Source organism: Osmerus eperlanus, chromosome 14 (assembly GCF_963692335.1).
Source record: "Osmerus eperlanus chromosome 14, fOsmEpe2.1, whole genome shotgun sequence".
NCBI lineage: Eukaryota > Metazoa > Chordata > Actinopteri > Osmeriformes > Osmeridae > Osmerus > Osmerus eperlanus.
In genome coordinates, this window is record NC_085031.1 from 911864 (window position 1) to 926692 (window position 14829).

Genomic DNA, 14829 nt, shown 5'->3' on the forward strand with positions numbered 1-14829 from the left:
TCCGCAGTGAACGGACAGTAAAAGCACTGCTTATTCAAAAAAAAAAAAATGCGTAACTGCTACATTCGTCATCGTAACGTCTAAACAATTGGAACTAGAGAGGGTACAATTTCTGGGGAAATTGTAGGGTGTGCTTGCTTGCGTCGGTTGCACAGGGGTCCGTTTTTTAATGACATTTTTACAACTGATATTTCTGTATTTTATATAAAAATGCATACTTATTATTTTTAAAGATTACATAGATTTAAAAGCATTTTTTTTTGCTGCTCATTTACAACTGAAAATACGTGATAAGTGTAGAATGAAATAGATGTCTTCTCATTTCCCCTGCAAGAGGCAGCCTCATCGTTGAATCAAAACTAATACATTTGGCAGACCGGTGTAAAAATTGACCGAATCTCTATGACTTAAACGTCCTTTTAAGTTTTTCCCTTCTCGTTATATTTTCATGCATTTAGCCTACTCATTGCATTCATTCATTAATAAAGAACCCCCTTTGAATATTATTCTACGACGTTACCCGGCAGTAGAAGATGGAATCGCGATTCAAACAGTACCATCTGCTAACTGAAAATATGCCCCCCAAAACGTAAATAAGCTTGACATTTATTTAGTGGAAAATCGCTCATTCATAAAAAGCTCGCTGGTAGCGATCATTGTCAGTAACAACGCAAAATGCGATATAGCCGTGTGGAGAAGCTGCCCCGGTAAATTGTACTACTACGGTACAGTACTAGACTACTGCTGTGTTCGTCTTGGTTGCGATTGCGTTGGTTGAATTGGATTTAACGTTCCGTTGTACAGTTTAGGCTGAAATTAATTATTTTCATGAACAGATTGACAAAGTTTAGGCTGTGGCAATGAAGTTCAGGTTAGTAGTTAGATAGACTTTTGATTTAAGTAAGGGGAGTGCCGAACATGTTCTGTCGCCGTTTGACTTCCTAAACAGCTGTGTAGATGTTTTTGTAGTGTCTCGCGTAGGCTACAGCGTTGCAGTGATACACTGAATTGAAACCACAGGTAATGATAATTTCACCCAAAAATCATTTACTTGTAATCTAATGTCATAATAAATCCTACAACGAAAATGTATATGTGAGGAATGTTTATTTTAACGATTGAAAACAGATACATCATAGACCACTGTAGTACGTGTTGCCCGGGCAACACAGGCTAATGTCATGATGCTAATACTTCAGTGAAATAGTAGACTACTGTTTCCGAAAGTAGATGTACTTCCTTAATAATATCAGCTTATATTGTACATTACACATCACAATTGTGTGTCATATCACAAAGTATAATGAGTAAATAGTTATCACCCTGGCCTCTTTGCTTGTGGCGTTTCTGCAGCTGCCTTGCAGTAAAGCTATAGTTAGCCTACCTATCCCCCAAGTTAACAGATGCAAAACGAATGTTCTGCCAAAGGTAGTCACGCGTGCTTTCGTGACGTTAGTGACGTAGTGACGTTAGTAACGTCAGTGACTGTGGCTAGCAAATTAGCCACCGTTAGCTTCACTTTTCGCCACAAAAACTTAACTTGAGCCTAAACCATGCAACGGAACATAAATCCCAAAAGAAGCAACTCAATCGCTACCAAGACGAAACTTTTGACACCTAGGTTGTCTATGTAGGCCAAATATTGACTGAGTTTTAGGGGGGCAAAAAGAAATAAAAATAATAATAATATATATGTGAGAGAACAAAGGTTGTGCCCTTGCCGAAGGCAAAGCACACCCAATAACACACATATTGCATATATAAATCACAAGAATAAACAGTAAAAATACAAATACAAGTTTATTAAATAAAATGATTTAATAAAAATGTTTACGTTTGAATTTTGGCAGGGTAGGCAGTGCCTACCTTGCCTACCCAGACTGCACGTCACTGCCCACAACTGCTGAACAACGCCGACACACAGTGCTTGTCTTATACACCACTCTCTCGCCTGTACTACTGTAACTGAATGGGAAAGCGAAGTTTTCCCAAACTTGCAATCTTTAAAAGGCCGGCGGGTCCTCTATCTCTCGTGGGTCGCCACCACTCGCCATACTCATCCTTAGTGCTGCTAGCTAGCCCATCTCTGACTCACGACGGCGCCAATCAGAGCTTCAGAGCTACAGATTAGATGTCCCTAAAGAACACGAGTATCTAACAGTAGTTCCGCATTACATTAATTAATTTGCACGCGAGTTTTATTTATTTTTATACCGTGTATTCTCCGTGTAATTTCATGCACCGAACCGTGAGGCCCGTACCGTACGGTACGAATACATGTACCGTTCCACCAAGCCGAACCACTTCCAAATAACTGAAGACGAACCCTTATTATCAATAGTTTCTTCATTGGAAGTTGCTCCCTCGCCATGGCTTCGCTGCCACTGTTTTCGGCAATAAGACTCATTTTCCGCGGTTAACATTAGCTATTCCACTTGAGGTGCTCAGTATATTTTAGTGAGCGAAGGCTACCATTTCTCCGCAACTTCCTGCTGCATCACAGAAATTAAATGAACTGTTGTTCCTAATTATTCTCTTTCGACATTATTGAAAATGAATTAATGTTACGATAAGTTTATTGAGGGAAGTCTTTACTTCGATAAAAAAAAATGATCGCCCAGCCCTAGCTGTAAGAATAACATGAAAAAATATATAGATATAAAACATTTTAAAAGATCTGTACTCGGTATCGGCTGATACTGCTTCTAGCGATCAGTGATCGGGCCCAAAAATCCTGATCGGAGCACCCCTAAAAATCCCATAGCGAATGGGATGAGCGGTTACGTGACACTGACACAGTAAATTCTGAAGTTACATTTTCCAAATTGGTTAAAAGAAATGTTGACGTCACTTATTGTTGTAATTACATGTTAGCTTGTTAAAGTCTTTCCAAATTGTAAACCGGAGGCTTTGACTGCATCCCTGTTGTTATGCCGCCATGTTATCAGAAATAGGGCTGTACAAAATTTTTGGACGTCTATGTGATTGTTAGAGTGCATGTCGGAGAATAGCACGGATACACGCTTCACACCGCAGTTGAGATTGTGCGTCTTTGAGAAGTCGTATAGCTAACTTGTCAGTTAATTTAAGCCTGTTATTGTATAAGTCTATAGTTCTTGCTAATTTAAATTAAGTTAACTGGTGCTCTTCGTTATTCCCCTGCTAGCTAAATTGCACGTCTGTTGATTTGATAGCGATTGTTGCCTTTGCTTACGTTTGTATTTTCGGTGCATTACTATGCAGAAGTAGTTTTAATTAATAAATAGTGGGTTTATTGTTATTATTTGCTACAGAATGCTTAGCCTATCAAGCTCAAATGAAGCAGACAGTGTACATGCTTTCGAGTACCTTAATCGATAGGCTAGGCTACTGACCAACGTCAATTATTAATACGTCAATTAATAATTGGCAGCATTTATGCCATTTAGTACATACTTTATGAGTGGAAGGTCTCTAAGTAGCCTAACCTTATTGCTTTAGGGGAAATAGTACGAACATATGTGCAATATTACATTAGTTATTAAACTAGGCTATTACATTAACCTGGAGGGGGGGGACAGACAGACTTATGTCGTTGTTGTAACATTCATTCATTCTTCCACAAATGAAAACACACGCACTTTTGCAGCCGCAGTGTATTACATGCAAAACACTGTCAGGGGCCGAATTTCTGTTACGTGCAAGGTCCCATCCTCTATTTGCCAAACATATCCATCCACGTTGACAAAAAGCAGCTACCTTATTGGTGTAGAACGATCACGTGTCGAACCGTGCCACCAAAATCCTATTACGCTCTGAAGAAACTAGTTCTGCATAAAACATAGACGCAACGATAATCGACTGGAATTTCAGCGACAAACCTTTTTTAGGTAGCTTAGCACGACTCGTTCTTTTTTATGAGCTAAAGATTGTGTAGATGCCAGACTGTGGAGCGGGAATCATTTTCTAAAAGACTTTTCGTGGTTCACCTTGCGGCCTATAATGTATTTTTCTTTGTTAGCTAGCCAGTATTTCATCAATAAAATAGTCTTCGATTTTCTGTATTGCACTGACAAATAATATTGTTCCTGTGCCTATTTTCGTCTGGCTATAGCCATATCGTTTGGCTCGCAAGAGATCGCTTAGTGCAGCTCAGTCAACTTAACATGGCCGAGAGTTGAGCAAAACTGGCATGATCTCATTTTATATTTATCCAAACAACGTCAATCGCAGAGCTGCACTCCGTTAAATTATAAAAAGGATACCTGCGAAATATTAATTTTTCAGAGTGCCCGGTTCTTGAGATAATTGTCGGAAAAACACTGCCCTAAAATCCCATTCAAGACACACACAGAGATTCCTGGCATTATTAGAGAGATTTCAGATAAAGGGGACATTAAACAGAGGGTTTTATTGAAAAGCATCCACTTAAAAATGCCTTGGCAAAGCGCATTGGGCATTTAACAGCAGGTGTGCCTGTGGAGCGGGGCTGTGTGGTCAACCGGGCGGTCAAATATTATCAAATAGTGATTCCAGCTAAGTACTGTAGCTAGCTAACCAGCCAGCCAGACTATTTATCTGCATGGTAAACAGCATTATACTCACCATAGATACACTTGGTTGCTCACGCAATTCAATGCATGTCATCCCCTATTAATGTTTGAGTAATGAGGTGATTTTAAATGATAAAGTTTGTCCTGAGTTACTACTGCTAATATCAGCTTCTCATCGTTTGACATTGTCTCAAATCAAAGACATGTTTACCGGCCGGCATCAAAACAGGAAGGAGGAAGGAAATAGTTAAGTATTAAAGACCGCCTCGTTTGATTTGATTTGATTGGCCAAGTTTGACATTGACGAGCGCCTTTTCTCCACGCTTTTTTGGAGAAGTTGGGAATGTTTTAACTTTCATTAAAAAGCGCAAGAGAGCACGCTCTGGCGCACTGTATCATGGGAAGCAATGGGTTTATAAGGACCGAGTTTTTAAAAACCCTTTGTGATCTGACCCTTAAGGGTATCCCTGACAAGCAACTTCTGCTTTCCCAACAAAATACCTACAAGTGAAAATTCACAAGATGCAGTGTGTCCTGACTGAGACAATAGATATGTAGGCAAAGCTACATAGCAGGCAGTCATGACTCACATTGTCCAGACAGTGTCTGTCTCCCAAGGGCTCATTGCCTCCTCCCTTCATCTTTCTCCTCTTCTTTGCCCCTCCTCCTCCATTGGCTGGGGAACTCTTCAGCTGAAACTCCTTAAGCTGGCCACAAAAGCAAAAAGAGGGACAATAGTGTCTCTGAACGTTTAACTAACTGTGATACTACTACGATGAATACACACACATTTGCTGTTTGAAATGTGGAATGACATGAGAAAGCGTCTCTGTGTAGATAGCAGTCATGGGCCAACAAATAGCTACAGGGAATGCCATATCTCATCTCAACCATGTTGTGATCACCACAACTACACATACAAAGCCTGGGCTAGTGCTCACTGTGTATGCCCAGTATTTGTTCGTTTTTTAACTTTCTCTTAAACAGCATGTAATGGTGGAAGATGGGTAACTAGATGCCTGTCACAGCTAAAACTGGGACCGTAACGGGTGATTGGGGCGTTTACATGTCAAAACCGCACACTCAGGGCTTGACCATGTTGGTCGCAATTTGCAAACATATCGAAATTGCATATATGCTCCAAAAATTGCCGGAATCTGTGCGACCTCAAAATATATTTGTGAGCATTTGTGCGAGTGCAAATAATCGTTATGGTGCGACCTGTTTTACTTTATTTACAGAACACTCGCTAATTAGCTTACTTCATGGTATGTGCCTGCTGTGAGCTGATCGAATGGTGGACCGGTCACTATTCCACGTTAAATAACCATTTAAGCGTTACACTTCTTTACGTTCGTAACTTTAATTTAGATTTTAGATTGGTTAAAATTAGGCGTCAATCACTGTCACTGGACACCGTTGCCACGTGACAGGGAGCTAACTAGCACTATAGCTAGTTAGATAGCTTGATAACTAGCTAGCTCAATACCTCTGCCTTACAGTAGAGATGGATGGAGGAGTAACAGAGAGCCAGGAGACCAAATTTCAAACCCTAGCGGCAGAATGTGTAAAGCCCCAGAGCTGGTGTTGTTTTTAAATAAAATAGATCTTTAACACATTTTGTTGTTATACTCCTTAATATTCGGTGGGTGCTCCTGGTGCAACTTTTAAAAGTTGTGAGCACCAGTGTTAAGTAAAACAGTTCATTTTAAACCCTGACCATCTTCAGTAACTAGCTCGAATTCGAACACCGCTGTCGCATTGAGAAAATGTAGGCTACAAAGCCTAACTAGCTAGTTTAAGGCCGGGCTCACTTTTAGTTTTGCTTGGCTGCCAAGCCTACAAAGTTACACCTTCCTCTGACTGCTGACAGTGCGGTAGCTTGCGTCTACTCCGCTGACTGTACCTAGCTAGTTGACAAGGCTAGCCTAGTTATAATCACATCAAGTAGCTAATGTGGCTCTAGCTAACCAACTAGAGCTAACATTAGTCATCTATCATGATGAAACAGCTGAGAAAGAGGCTATTTAAACAAAAAAATGTATATAATCTTATCAATTCCTATCTAGCTAACTACCTGTCCTAAATATGCTATTTAAGGCGAACTAATGCTAAACGAGGCCCATGCAAAACCACCGTTTTTCGTGCGCAGTGTGCTTGTAGACAGGCTGTCGGAGTAGGCTAGTAAATGAGAGTTGAGAATGGCGGGTCCGGCTGCTTACAAGTTAAGAGGGTGATGGAGTGACAATTTAACCTATCTTGAAAACAAGAAATTACACAAAACAAACATTGCCAATTCCAGAATAACATATTTCACCTTTTTCTTGGCAGCTGCGAGTTTGATTTGTCTGCTTTGGTCGGCCATCCTTCGCGTCCAGCAGGCGAACCGCCCCACGTCATCACTTTGGGATCTGTGCGTGGTGTTATAAACATCTCGCCGCTAAAAGGCGCTAAAACTCCCTAGTGACAAACTTTCAATTGTAATGCTGTAGTTGTTGTTTAGACACAAGTCACTGTAATCATTCAGACCGCAAACTAAGCTAAAATGCTGCACCTTCGAGAGACCTTCGATGATGCTGAGGCCTACCAGTCAGTCATTTGATTTTTTTTAAATAAATGAAACCTTCAGCAAAATAGACCAAGGGTGAATTCGGGTAATCTGGGACATTGGGTAATGTGGGACACCTAAACTCCACTGTGTTTTTTCCTGCTATGACAATGTATTGTCCATATAATTTCTACTCTAGGTTTAGCATGGATGTTATGTGACTGAAATCACAAAACTTGGTGTGGTGTCACAGAAAGGGGCAGGGCAATTGTCAATCAGGAAGCTCCCATGAGAAAATGCATGCCAAAAAAACAACAACTGATTACTCAAATTCACCCTGTGTAAAAACCCTATCTGGATAAACAACAGCAGCTCACTCTTAACAAATATAATACAAGTAGGCATAATGTAATGCACGCTAATCATTAAGTGGATGCATTATACAATCTAACTGCTCGTTACAAATTCCAAGGAAGCTAACCAAACCATTTTGAGAGATTAATTTGTTAATTCAGAGATGCTTAAATCTGTAACTGCACTTTTTGCTGATAATCCACAGTTCTGAGGTGTTCAAAGAAAAAATTGTTTATAGTCTATAGTTTTTTCGCAGGGATAGTAGCTCTTTTGTCTTGGAAAGTCAGACCTCACATTTTGATTTAATTCAGATTTATTTAAACTCATATTCGATACCAATTTTAATTAGATATTCCAAATAATTTATACAAAATTATTGATGGGGTTAATGCATGCATTTCATCAGTACAGTTTCAAATCTTTGATTTGAATGTGACAAGTTTACTGCAAACTACAAAATGACTGGCATACTGTATGGAATCTACATACTATAAGCTTAACTGCTCAAGGAAATATTTTGCCAAATTGTGAATCAATTGTGCTGATGAATTTGTAGAGTGAATTGGAGTAAGAATTTTTGGAAAAGAGGAAAAGTAACACTTTTCTTTAATTAGCCTACAACAGCTTTCACTGCTTCTCTTTTTCTGTGAATGAATTGATGCTTGGGCCTGAGCTCTAAACAGGCGTTTGGCAAGTTGTTGTCAATTGTCAGTTTCCCTAGTTTGTGGGGTAGGAGAATTCTTTTAAAGCCCAATTCTTGGTGTCTATCTCCTGGCGCAGTCTGGAGTACTCCTCTGCCAAAACCTCAAATTCCTTGCCGAAGAATTCAAAGGAAGACAACATTGAGTCTACTGCATGTTTCTCTCCCTGGGAGGCCTTCAGCTCTGCTTCCAGCTTCTCTCTGGAGTAAAGACACAACAATCTTAATGAGAGGGACACTGTTTTGAGAAGCAGTGAGAATGGAAAACATGGGTATTCCTTTACTCCTGTGTGCACAGATAGCACAACTCACGTGATTTTTCTGTGGGCTGATATTGTGTCTTCGGTGTATGTGTCCAACTGAATCTCCATCATCTCTGCTCTGAATAATACAGTTAAGTTAATAGACAACTGACTCAGCCAAAAGATTAACACTGCTGTAATCATTGAAAGTGAGAATAAGGGATCATACCGGATCTTCTGGATGACAATCTCACATTTGGCCTCAAAGTATTCAATCTTATTCTTATCTATTTCCTTCTGTGCTTTCAACCTGTGGTCCAGGATCAGAGATTGCAGAATCTGGATGCACCCAAACAGCTCCTTTTAAGAATAAATACAATTGTGAGTGATGTAAGGACAACAATTGTGTCAAGAAAAAAGTGATGCATTTTACACTTAGTCTACTTATCTATCCCAATTCAAAGGACGGTGACCAAAAAATATGGTGACACCCACTGGTGTCAACTCACAGAGATGTAGCAGCACGTCTGCTGTTGCAGTAGGGCTGCGCTCTCATAGCTTTTCCCTTTCAAACACACTACTCTCTTGATCTTGCCATCCAGCTGCCCAGAAAGATGTAACAGCTTCATGTTCTTTACTCCCTCTCTCTCATCTTCTGGACAAAGATAGGATAAACTTAAATCACTATTTAAGCACAATGGGTCAAATACAGTCATTCAAAAATGTGCCTCACAATTAATGTAAGATCAATCTATCCATACCCCCAGGGTGATAGTAGGACAGAAGGCTGAAACACTTCTTAAGCAAATGCTTCTCCAGTTCTCTGGACAGTCTTTGCCTTGTTTTCCACAAATCCTAAATAAAAAATTGACCAAACTGTACCATACTGCGTGAAACAAAAACATTACAGAAACTGTGTGTATACTCAGATAAAGAGACACAAAAAGAAAGACAGCAGACCTTCTGTGTAGATGCTAGGTCTAGAATCTGCTGGGCATCCAGTCCTAGCAGTGGGGGTGAGTCCTGCTTAAAATAATCACTAAGGTCCAGCTGCCTGACACACTGACCAACCAGCAAGTTATGCTTCATTGTCTCATAGAACTGTAAAGAAAAAATATATATTTTCTAGCAGGAAATACTTTTAGTTAACATGGATAAGGCTTTATTTTAGGTATAATTGTCAACTTTAAAATGTCCTTAAGGGTGTAATGGATATTATTTGGGCAAATAAAAAAGTTATGACTATGTGTCTTCTGATTATTTAAGATTTTAAAATTGTTATATAGAGTTGTTTATTGAACTGGAAAGTACAAAATCAAAGACTGACTATACCATGTCATCCTCAGCTGGGACATTGGAGAGGTGCTTTCTGACAGAGTGCTCAAAGACCATTTCCCGCAGTAGCCTGTGCAGGCTTTCTGAGCACAGCCACCTCAGCCTCTGTGTTTGCAGGTCTCTCTCAGCCTAAATAAAAATTATGAATAGCAAAATCCAAGCACCCCACACACACACACACACACAGGGGTTAATAGCAACACCAGCAGTGACATGACACCTAAAAATGGCATCTAGCTAACTGTGCATACCATTTCCAACTCTTTCTCCAGTTTGAGAGTCAGACCATGGCATTCCACATGCTGTGACAGCATTGCCAGGAGCTTGCAGAATCGTGGATTTTGGGTCAAGTCTTCCCGTATCATCTGGCACAACGGAAAGGACGCAAGGACTAGGGAATGATAGGAAAATACCAAATTTAAATAACAAAAATTTGTTTTTTTAAAGAACTAAAAGACTCCTGAACCACAATATGTAGACCTTTTTGATATAACATGTAGGCTATGCCTCAATTTGGAAGCAGTGACTAATGTGATGCGTTGTCTACAACAAACCTATTATACCTACAGTAGCTGGTGACAAATACTTATAAGTAACTTCAATTATGTGGTATAATTACCTTGCTGATGCAAGTTGTCCACTTTACAAAGCGATGGGCCTACACTCCCAGAATCAGCATTTGCAGACATAACCGAGTAGGCTAACGCTACTATAACTGGCTAGCTAATGTTAGCTGACTATCCGCTTTGATTGCACACTTCGCAATGTTCCTGTTCTATCAGTAAGCATGCAAGCACGACCCTAAAACTGGATTAATTAGCGGTCAAATTAGCTTTTCATTTGTTAATCACAGAGTATGGCCACATGCAGTTAATCCATTAACTTTCTCAAGTCGCCTAGCTGCAAGCAAAAGGCAGCGTTATCTCCTTCCTCGGGGTGGGACGTGTGGCACTGACGCGTCGATGCTTGTGTCGCAAACACACTGCACGGTTTTGGAGCGAAAAGGAAAAAAAACAACAAAATATCAAATCAATCAAATAATATAACATATAAGGTTAAGTAAATTCAGTTCGATTATGGTTCGTTGACATCGTGGGAAAGTGATTTAGCATATCATACAATTCTTGTGCTTTTCTTCCATTTACCAATTTTAAGGACTTGGTATAATTTAAGAAAAACGGAAAATTGGGGGAAGATTTCAAGACTGCATTTTTATGGATATAAAACTGTGCCATACACAGTATAACATTGCAACATAATTCCTTTGTAATCCATTATTAATCCTGTATTATAAAATATGTATTTTTGATTACAATGTTATTATGCCATTTGGCAAATGTTCTGTACCTTTCATGTACTAAAGAGTATCAATGTTGCAATGTATGGTTTGTACATTTTCAATAAAAAATTAATAAATGTTTTGGAGCTTCTATCAAATTACGTTAACCACGTGATTAATGACGTTCAATGCTTCAAACCCTCACCCCTCGCCACTCCCTCTTCAGGCCATAGATTTATATTCTCTGCTTATATATTAGTAGACACAGCTTTTGTCTTCCAAGATGGCGTCCCCATTCATTTCTATGAAAAGTGCTCAGTGGCACAGTGAGGCAAACGAGAGCGCAAAATGGACCGCGCCATCTTTCCAGACCGACTCGTCCGGTCTTGCGCAGAAGCTTGTTCCTAGTTCTGAAACTCTTCTTTTTTTCTTTTTTTTTTTTTGGTCAAGAAATTCAAAATACCTTTATTAGTTACCAGCAGCTTTCTTGCCATTTACTTTGTGGCATCAACAGGCGCAGTTCTAAACCATTACCAATTCAAATTTTAACAAATGAAAGAGGCACTGTTATTCTAGCGACAACACCACAAGGGCTTTATCCATGTTGGGTTATTTTCCTGCGAAAACTTTAGCAATGGGTTTTAATCAGCATTAACCAGTCCTTTAGTACAGAATTCAGGTGCTGAGGTTCTGCAGAATGTTGGGCAGCAGAGCCCGCGACCTGAGGGGCAACCTGTGGCAGCAGAATTCACTTTTTACCACCGGCCTTCTGTGGAGACTTGGTGACCTTGTCACCAGCGGCGGTCTTCTTGTCAACAGTCTTGATGACGCCGACGGCAACGGTCTGCCTCATGTCACGCACGGCAAAGCGACCAAGGGGAGTCGGAGAAGCTCTCGACACACATGGGCTTCCCTGCATGGGATCATCTCAACAATTGCTGAGTCTCCGGATTTGAGGGCCTTGGAGTTGTCCTCAAGCTTCTTGCCGGAACGACGGTCGATTTTCTCCTTGAGCTCACTGAACTTGCAGGCGATGTGAGCTGTGTGGCAATCCAGAACAGGGGCATAGCCCTGGGAGATCTGTCCAGGGTGGATCAGGATGATGACCTGGGCAGTGAAGGTGCCAGCATTAGTAGATCAGATGACCGGTGGTGGTGGACTTCCCGAAGTCGACATGGCCAATGACCACGATGTTGATGTGGATCTTTTCCTTTCCCATTGTTTTAGTTTCGGTGTTATTAGATCACACGGCCACTGCAGCTGCCCCCAGCCAGGTAACAGAAAGAGCCCTAGCTCCGAAACTCGTGCACGCTTGCAACTAGCTGTAAACGTCATACTTTGCGACAACCAGTCGCGAGCGTGTGAGCTGGAGTTAAGGCATTGCAGAAAATTGGCAGAATGTGGTACGATGGTATGAAGTCCGATCAAGAAGCAGATACATGTGAACTTTACGAAAATAAATGCTATTAGTACTGTAGTATTCCTTTCACTTAGTTTTTTGAAATATCACTATTTTAGATGGAACATACGTTCCACATGACTCAGACTCACCAAATATAGGTTGTTCTTTTTGCTTCGTGTTTTAGTATGACTGCTTAAGTATTGTGTCGGATTAAAGAAACTATAAACTTAAAAAAAAATAAAGCCTATACCTATGTTAGGCTACTATTATAATGATGATGAGTGTTGCTTACTATTCCTAGCTTACAGTTTTTTGCTAATGCCATCGTTGTGGTGTTAACTGACATCAAATTATAACAATATAACGACCATAACAATATTGTGGTTGACATGATTTATTCATCTTCGTCTGTGGAGGCGCAAGGGCCTGTTAAGGATAGTGTAACTGGGTAGTGGAGAATAATACAAGGTTAAACATCGGACCAAGTCATTTGTAGTTTAAAGATCCTGTAAAGTGGACATGGAAACGAGTTTTAACCCTTGTGTTATCTTCGGGTCATTCTGACCCATCAGTCATTGTGACCCACCGTCGTATTGCGACAAATTTACCTCATACAAAAACAAAGTGAAGCATTTTCTTTTAACTGTCGGGCTGTCTCAGACCCCCCACATTGGAATGGTTAAAAGAAAATTATTTTTATTTGTTTTTGTATTGGGTAAAATTGGGTAAACACAACAATGGTTCGTTATGAACCTTTGGGTCATGTGACCCGAAGGCAGCACGAGGGTTAAGTTCGCCACACCACAGAATAATGTGTTATTAACTACCCATCCAAATTCGAATGAAAAAATAACACTGACAAGTATGTTAAATTAGGCTTTGAAATGGTGAAAAAATCAGCAGTCTTCTCTGCTTGAGACTGGGGGGGCGTGTCGCCTGAAGGAGCTGAAGCTCTGCCCCTCGCTGCCTAGTGCCTACCTCCGACCCAGATAATGGATGCTATGTCAAGCCGAACAAAACTGTATAGAATTAGAATTTATTTGTTCAATGAGTGAAACATACAGATGCATATAAATGAAATGTTCCCCTGAGCTGTAACAGTAAAAATGGACACCAGAGACAGCAGACAGTGAGCTCTCCAACTAGGCTACTTCTAACACATTAGCTACCATTTCACCAAAATACCATCATTCTACACCGAGTAGCCTAATGTCAACTTAGCGGTTTGCACTAACTCATAGCAGAGATACCTCTGGAAAAGTTATCTAGTATAATTATAACAAGCACACAGAACTGAGTGAGGAACTGCCGGCGGCGGTGGATGGTCCATGTGCGACCGGAGGATGAACGGAGGGATGATGCTCGGTACGGCTCCGCGCTGCAAGAGAAGCCGTGTGTTGGTGAACCCCGTCTGTCTCTGGTCCATGTTAAAACTGTCCGCTGTGAAATGGTCAGTGCAGAGGCGGCTGTTGGAGTTTATCCGAAGCTTTCCATGAGCATGACTCTTCACAACATCTATCCACCTATTTTTCCTTTCATTATCAATAGGGAACTTAAATGGCGTTGCAGCGCAGCTGGAGTTCTTGCAACCAGGGAAGATGCAGTTGCGGGTGGTGGGAGACATCCTGAAGCTAGCTAGCTAGCTGATATAAGCTACAATAACAGTACAGCAGGAGGAGCCATTCAGTGATCTGACGTAGATAGGGCGAAATGACGTAGATAGGGAATTTTTTGGCTCCGCCCATTAAAACCTGATCTGACAACGGAGGAGAAACTGTTCTTCGGTTTAACTCCACATTTCAGGGTGACAAAGTTTTAGCGCTTTGCACATGCTTTCAGGAACTCATTTCACACGTATATAATGTACTTAGAAGCAAAACATGGAATTTACTTTACAGGATCTTTAATGTAAGTAATGATGCAATCACAAGATACACAATGAAAACAACACAAGATGTTTGTAATCTAGTACCATGAATCAGTCGATGATGCAACAGCAGTCTCACAGAAACAGAGTCTCAGAATAGAACAAACGAAGGCATTCGTTGAGAAAGTGGTTGTGACAGAGATCAGAGAGAGTTCTGCCCACACCAAGTTCATGGTGGCACAAGGTGGGCAGTCCAAGGATCTGGTGATGTTCGGAGAGGGAGGGGGCGGAGAAGACCCACAGGTCTACTCAGGTAGGGGGGCAGACAAGACCCACAGGTCTGAGGTAATCCAAGGGAGGGGGGCTCCAGGGAAGGGAGTAGATCGCCCCAAGGTCCTGATGGCGTGCAGGGAGATGGGAGCTGCGCCTCCAAGGAAGGGGGGGTCGTGTCTCCAGGAGAAGGGGTGAGCCAGACCATGCCAGGGTCAATGATGTATCGGGGAAGGTGGGGCAGGGTCTCCAAGGGGATGCAGGTGGGGCAGGGTCTCCAAGGGGAGGGGTAGTGTGAAA

At 41.1% G+C, this 14829-nt stretch overlaps 2 protein-coding genes and 1 pseudogene across 9 annotated transcripts in view; all 3 read right to left on the reverse strand.

Annotated features, from left to right (window-relative positions):
• Nucleotides 1–7120, reverse strand: part of golga2 (golgin A2) — a 134400-nt gene extending 127280 nt beyond the window's left edge. For all 5 annotated transcript variants that reach the window (XM_062478459.1, XM_062478460.1, XM_062478458.1 and 2 more), the window contains exons 1-2: nucleotides 6850–7120; nucleotides 5123–5239 (exon numbers count right to left, since the gene is read on the reverse strand). In XM_062478459.1, the coding sequence (XP_062334443.1) occupies nucleotides 5123–5239; nucleotides 6850–6897 (165 nt within the window). In that variant the 5' untranslated portion in view covers nucleotides 6898–7120. The remainder of the gene's footprint in view (nucleotides 1–5122; nucleotides 5240–6849) is intronic.
• A 609-nt stretch (nucleotides 7121–7729) lies between these two features.
• On the reverse strand, nucleotides 7730–10675 carry haus4 (HAUS augmin-like complex, subunit 4). Of its 4 annotated transcripts, none has more exons than XM_062478493.1 (9): nucleotides 10331–10675; nucleotides 9963–10102; nucleotides 9709–9840; nucleotides 9337–9477; nucleotides 9138–9231; nucleotides 8886–9028; nucleotides 8606–8736; nucleotides 8447–8510; nucleotides 7730–8335 (listed from the first exon to the last, which is right to left on the reverse strand). In XM_062478493.1, exons 1-9 carry the CDS (start codon nucleotides 10398–10400, stop codon nucleotides 8261–8263), a joined length of 990 nt encoding a protein of 329 aa, XP_062334477.1. In that variant the 5' UTR covers nucleotides 10401–10675; the 3' UTR covers nucleotides 7730–8260. The 4 variants fall into 4 exon arrangements, with proteins under 4 accessions (XP_062334477.1, XP_062334476.1, XP_062334475.1 ...); XM_062478492.1 differs by having other exon boundaries at nucleotides 8886–9031; XM_062478491.1 differs by having other exon boundaries at nucleotides 8447–8515; nucleotides 10331–10674.
• Nucleotides 10676–11409: 734 nt separating this feature from the next.
• On the reverse strand, nucleotides 11410–12273 carry LOC134033610 (elongation factor 1-alpha, oocyte form-like; annotated as a pseudogene).
• Between the last annotated feature and the right edge of the window lie 2556 nt (nucleotides 12274–14829).

What these genes read in the sequence shown, in the direction of transcription:
- haus4 (XM_062478490.1), bottom strand. Translation starts at nt 10,400, where the DNA reads ATGTCTGCAAATGCTGATTCTGGGAGTGTAGGCCCATCGCTTTGTAAA. An exon ending in GGACAACTTGCATCAGCAAG is followed by an intron (nt 10,103 to 10,330) that starts GTAATTATACCA and finishes ATCATTCCCTAG; the next exon opens with TCCTTGCGTCCTTTCCGTTG. An exon ending in TCAGCCCACAGAAAAATCAC is followed by an intron (nt 8,336 to 8,446) that starts GTGAGTTGTGCT and finishes TCTTTACTCCAG; the next exon opens with AGAGAAGCTGGAAGCAGAGC.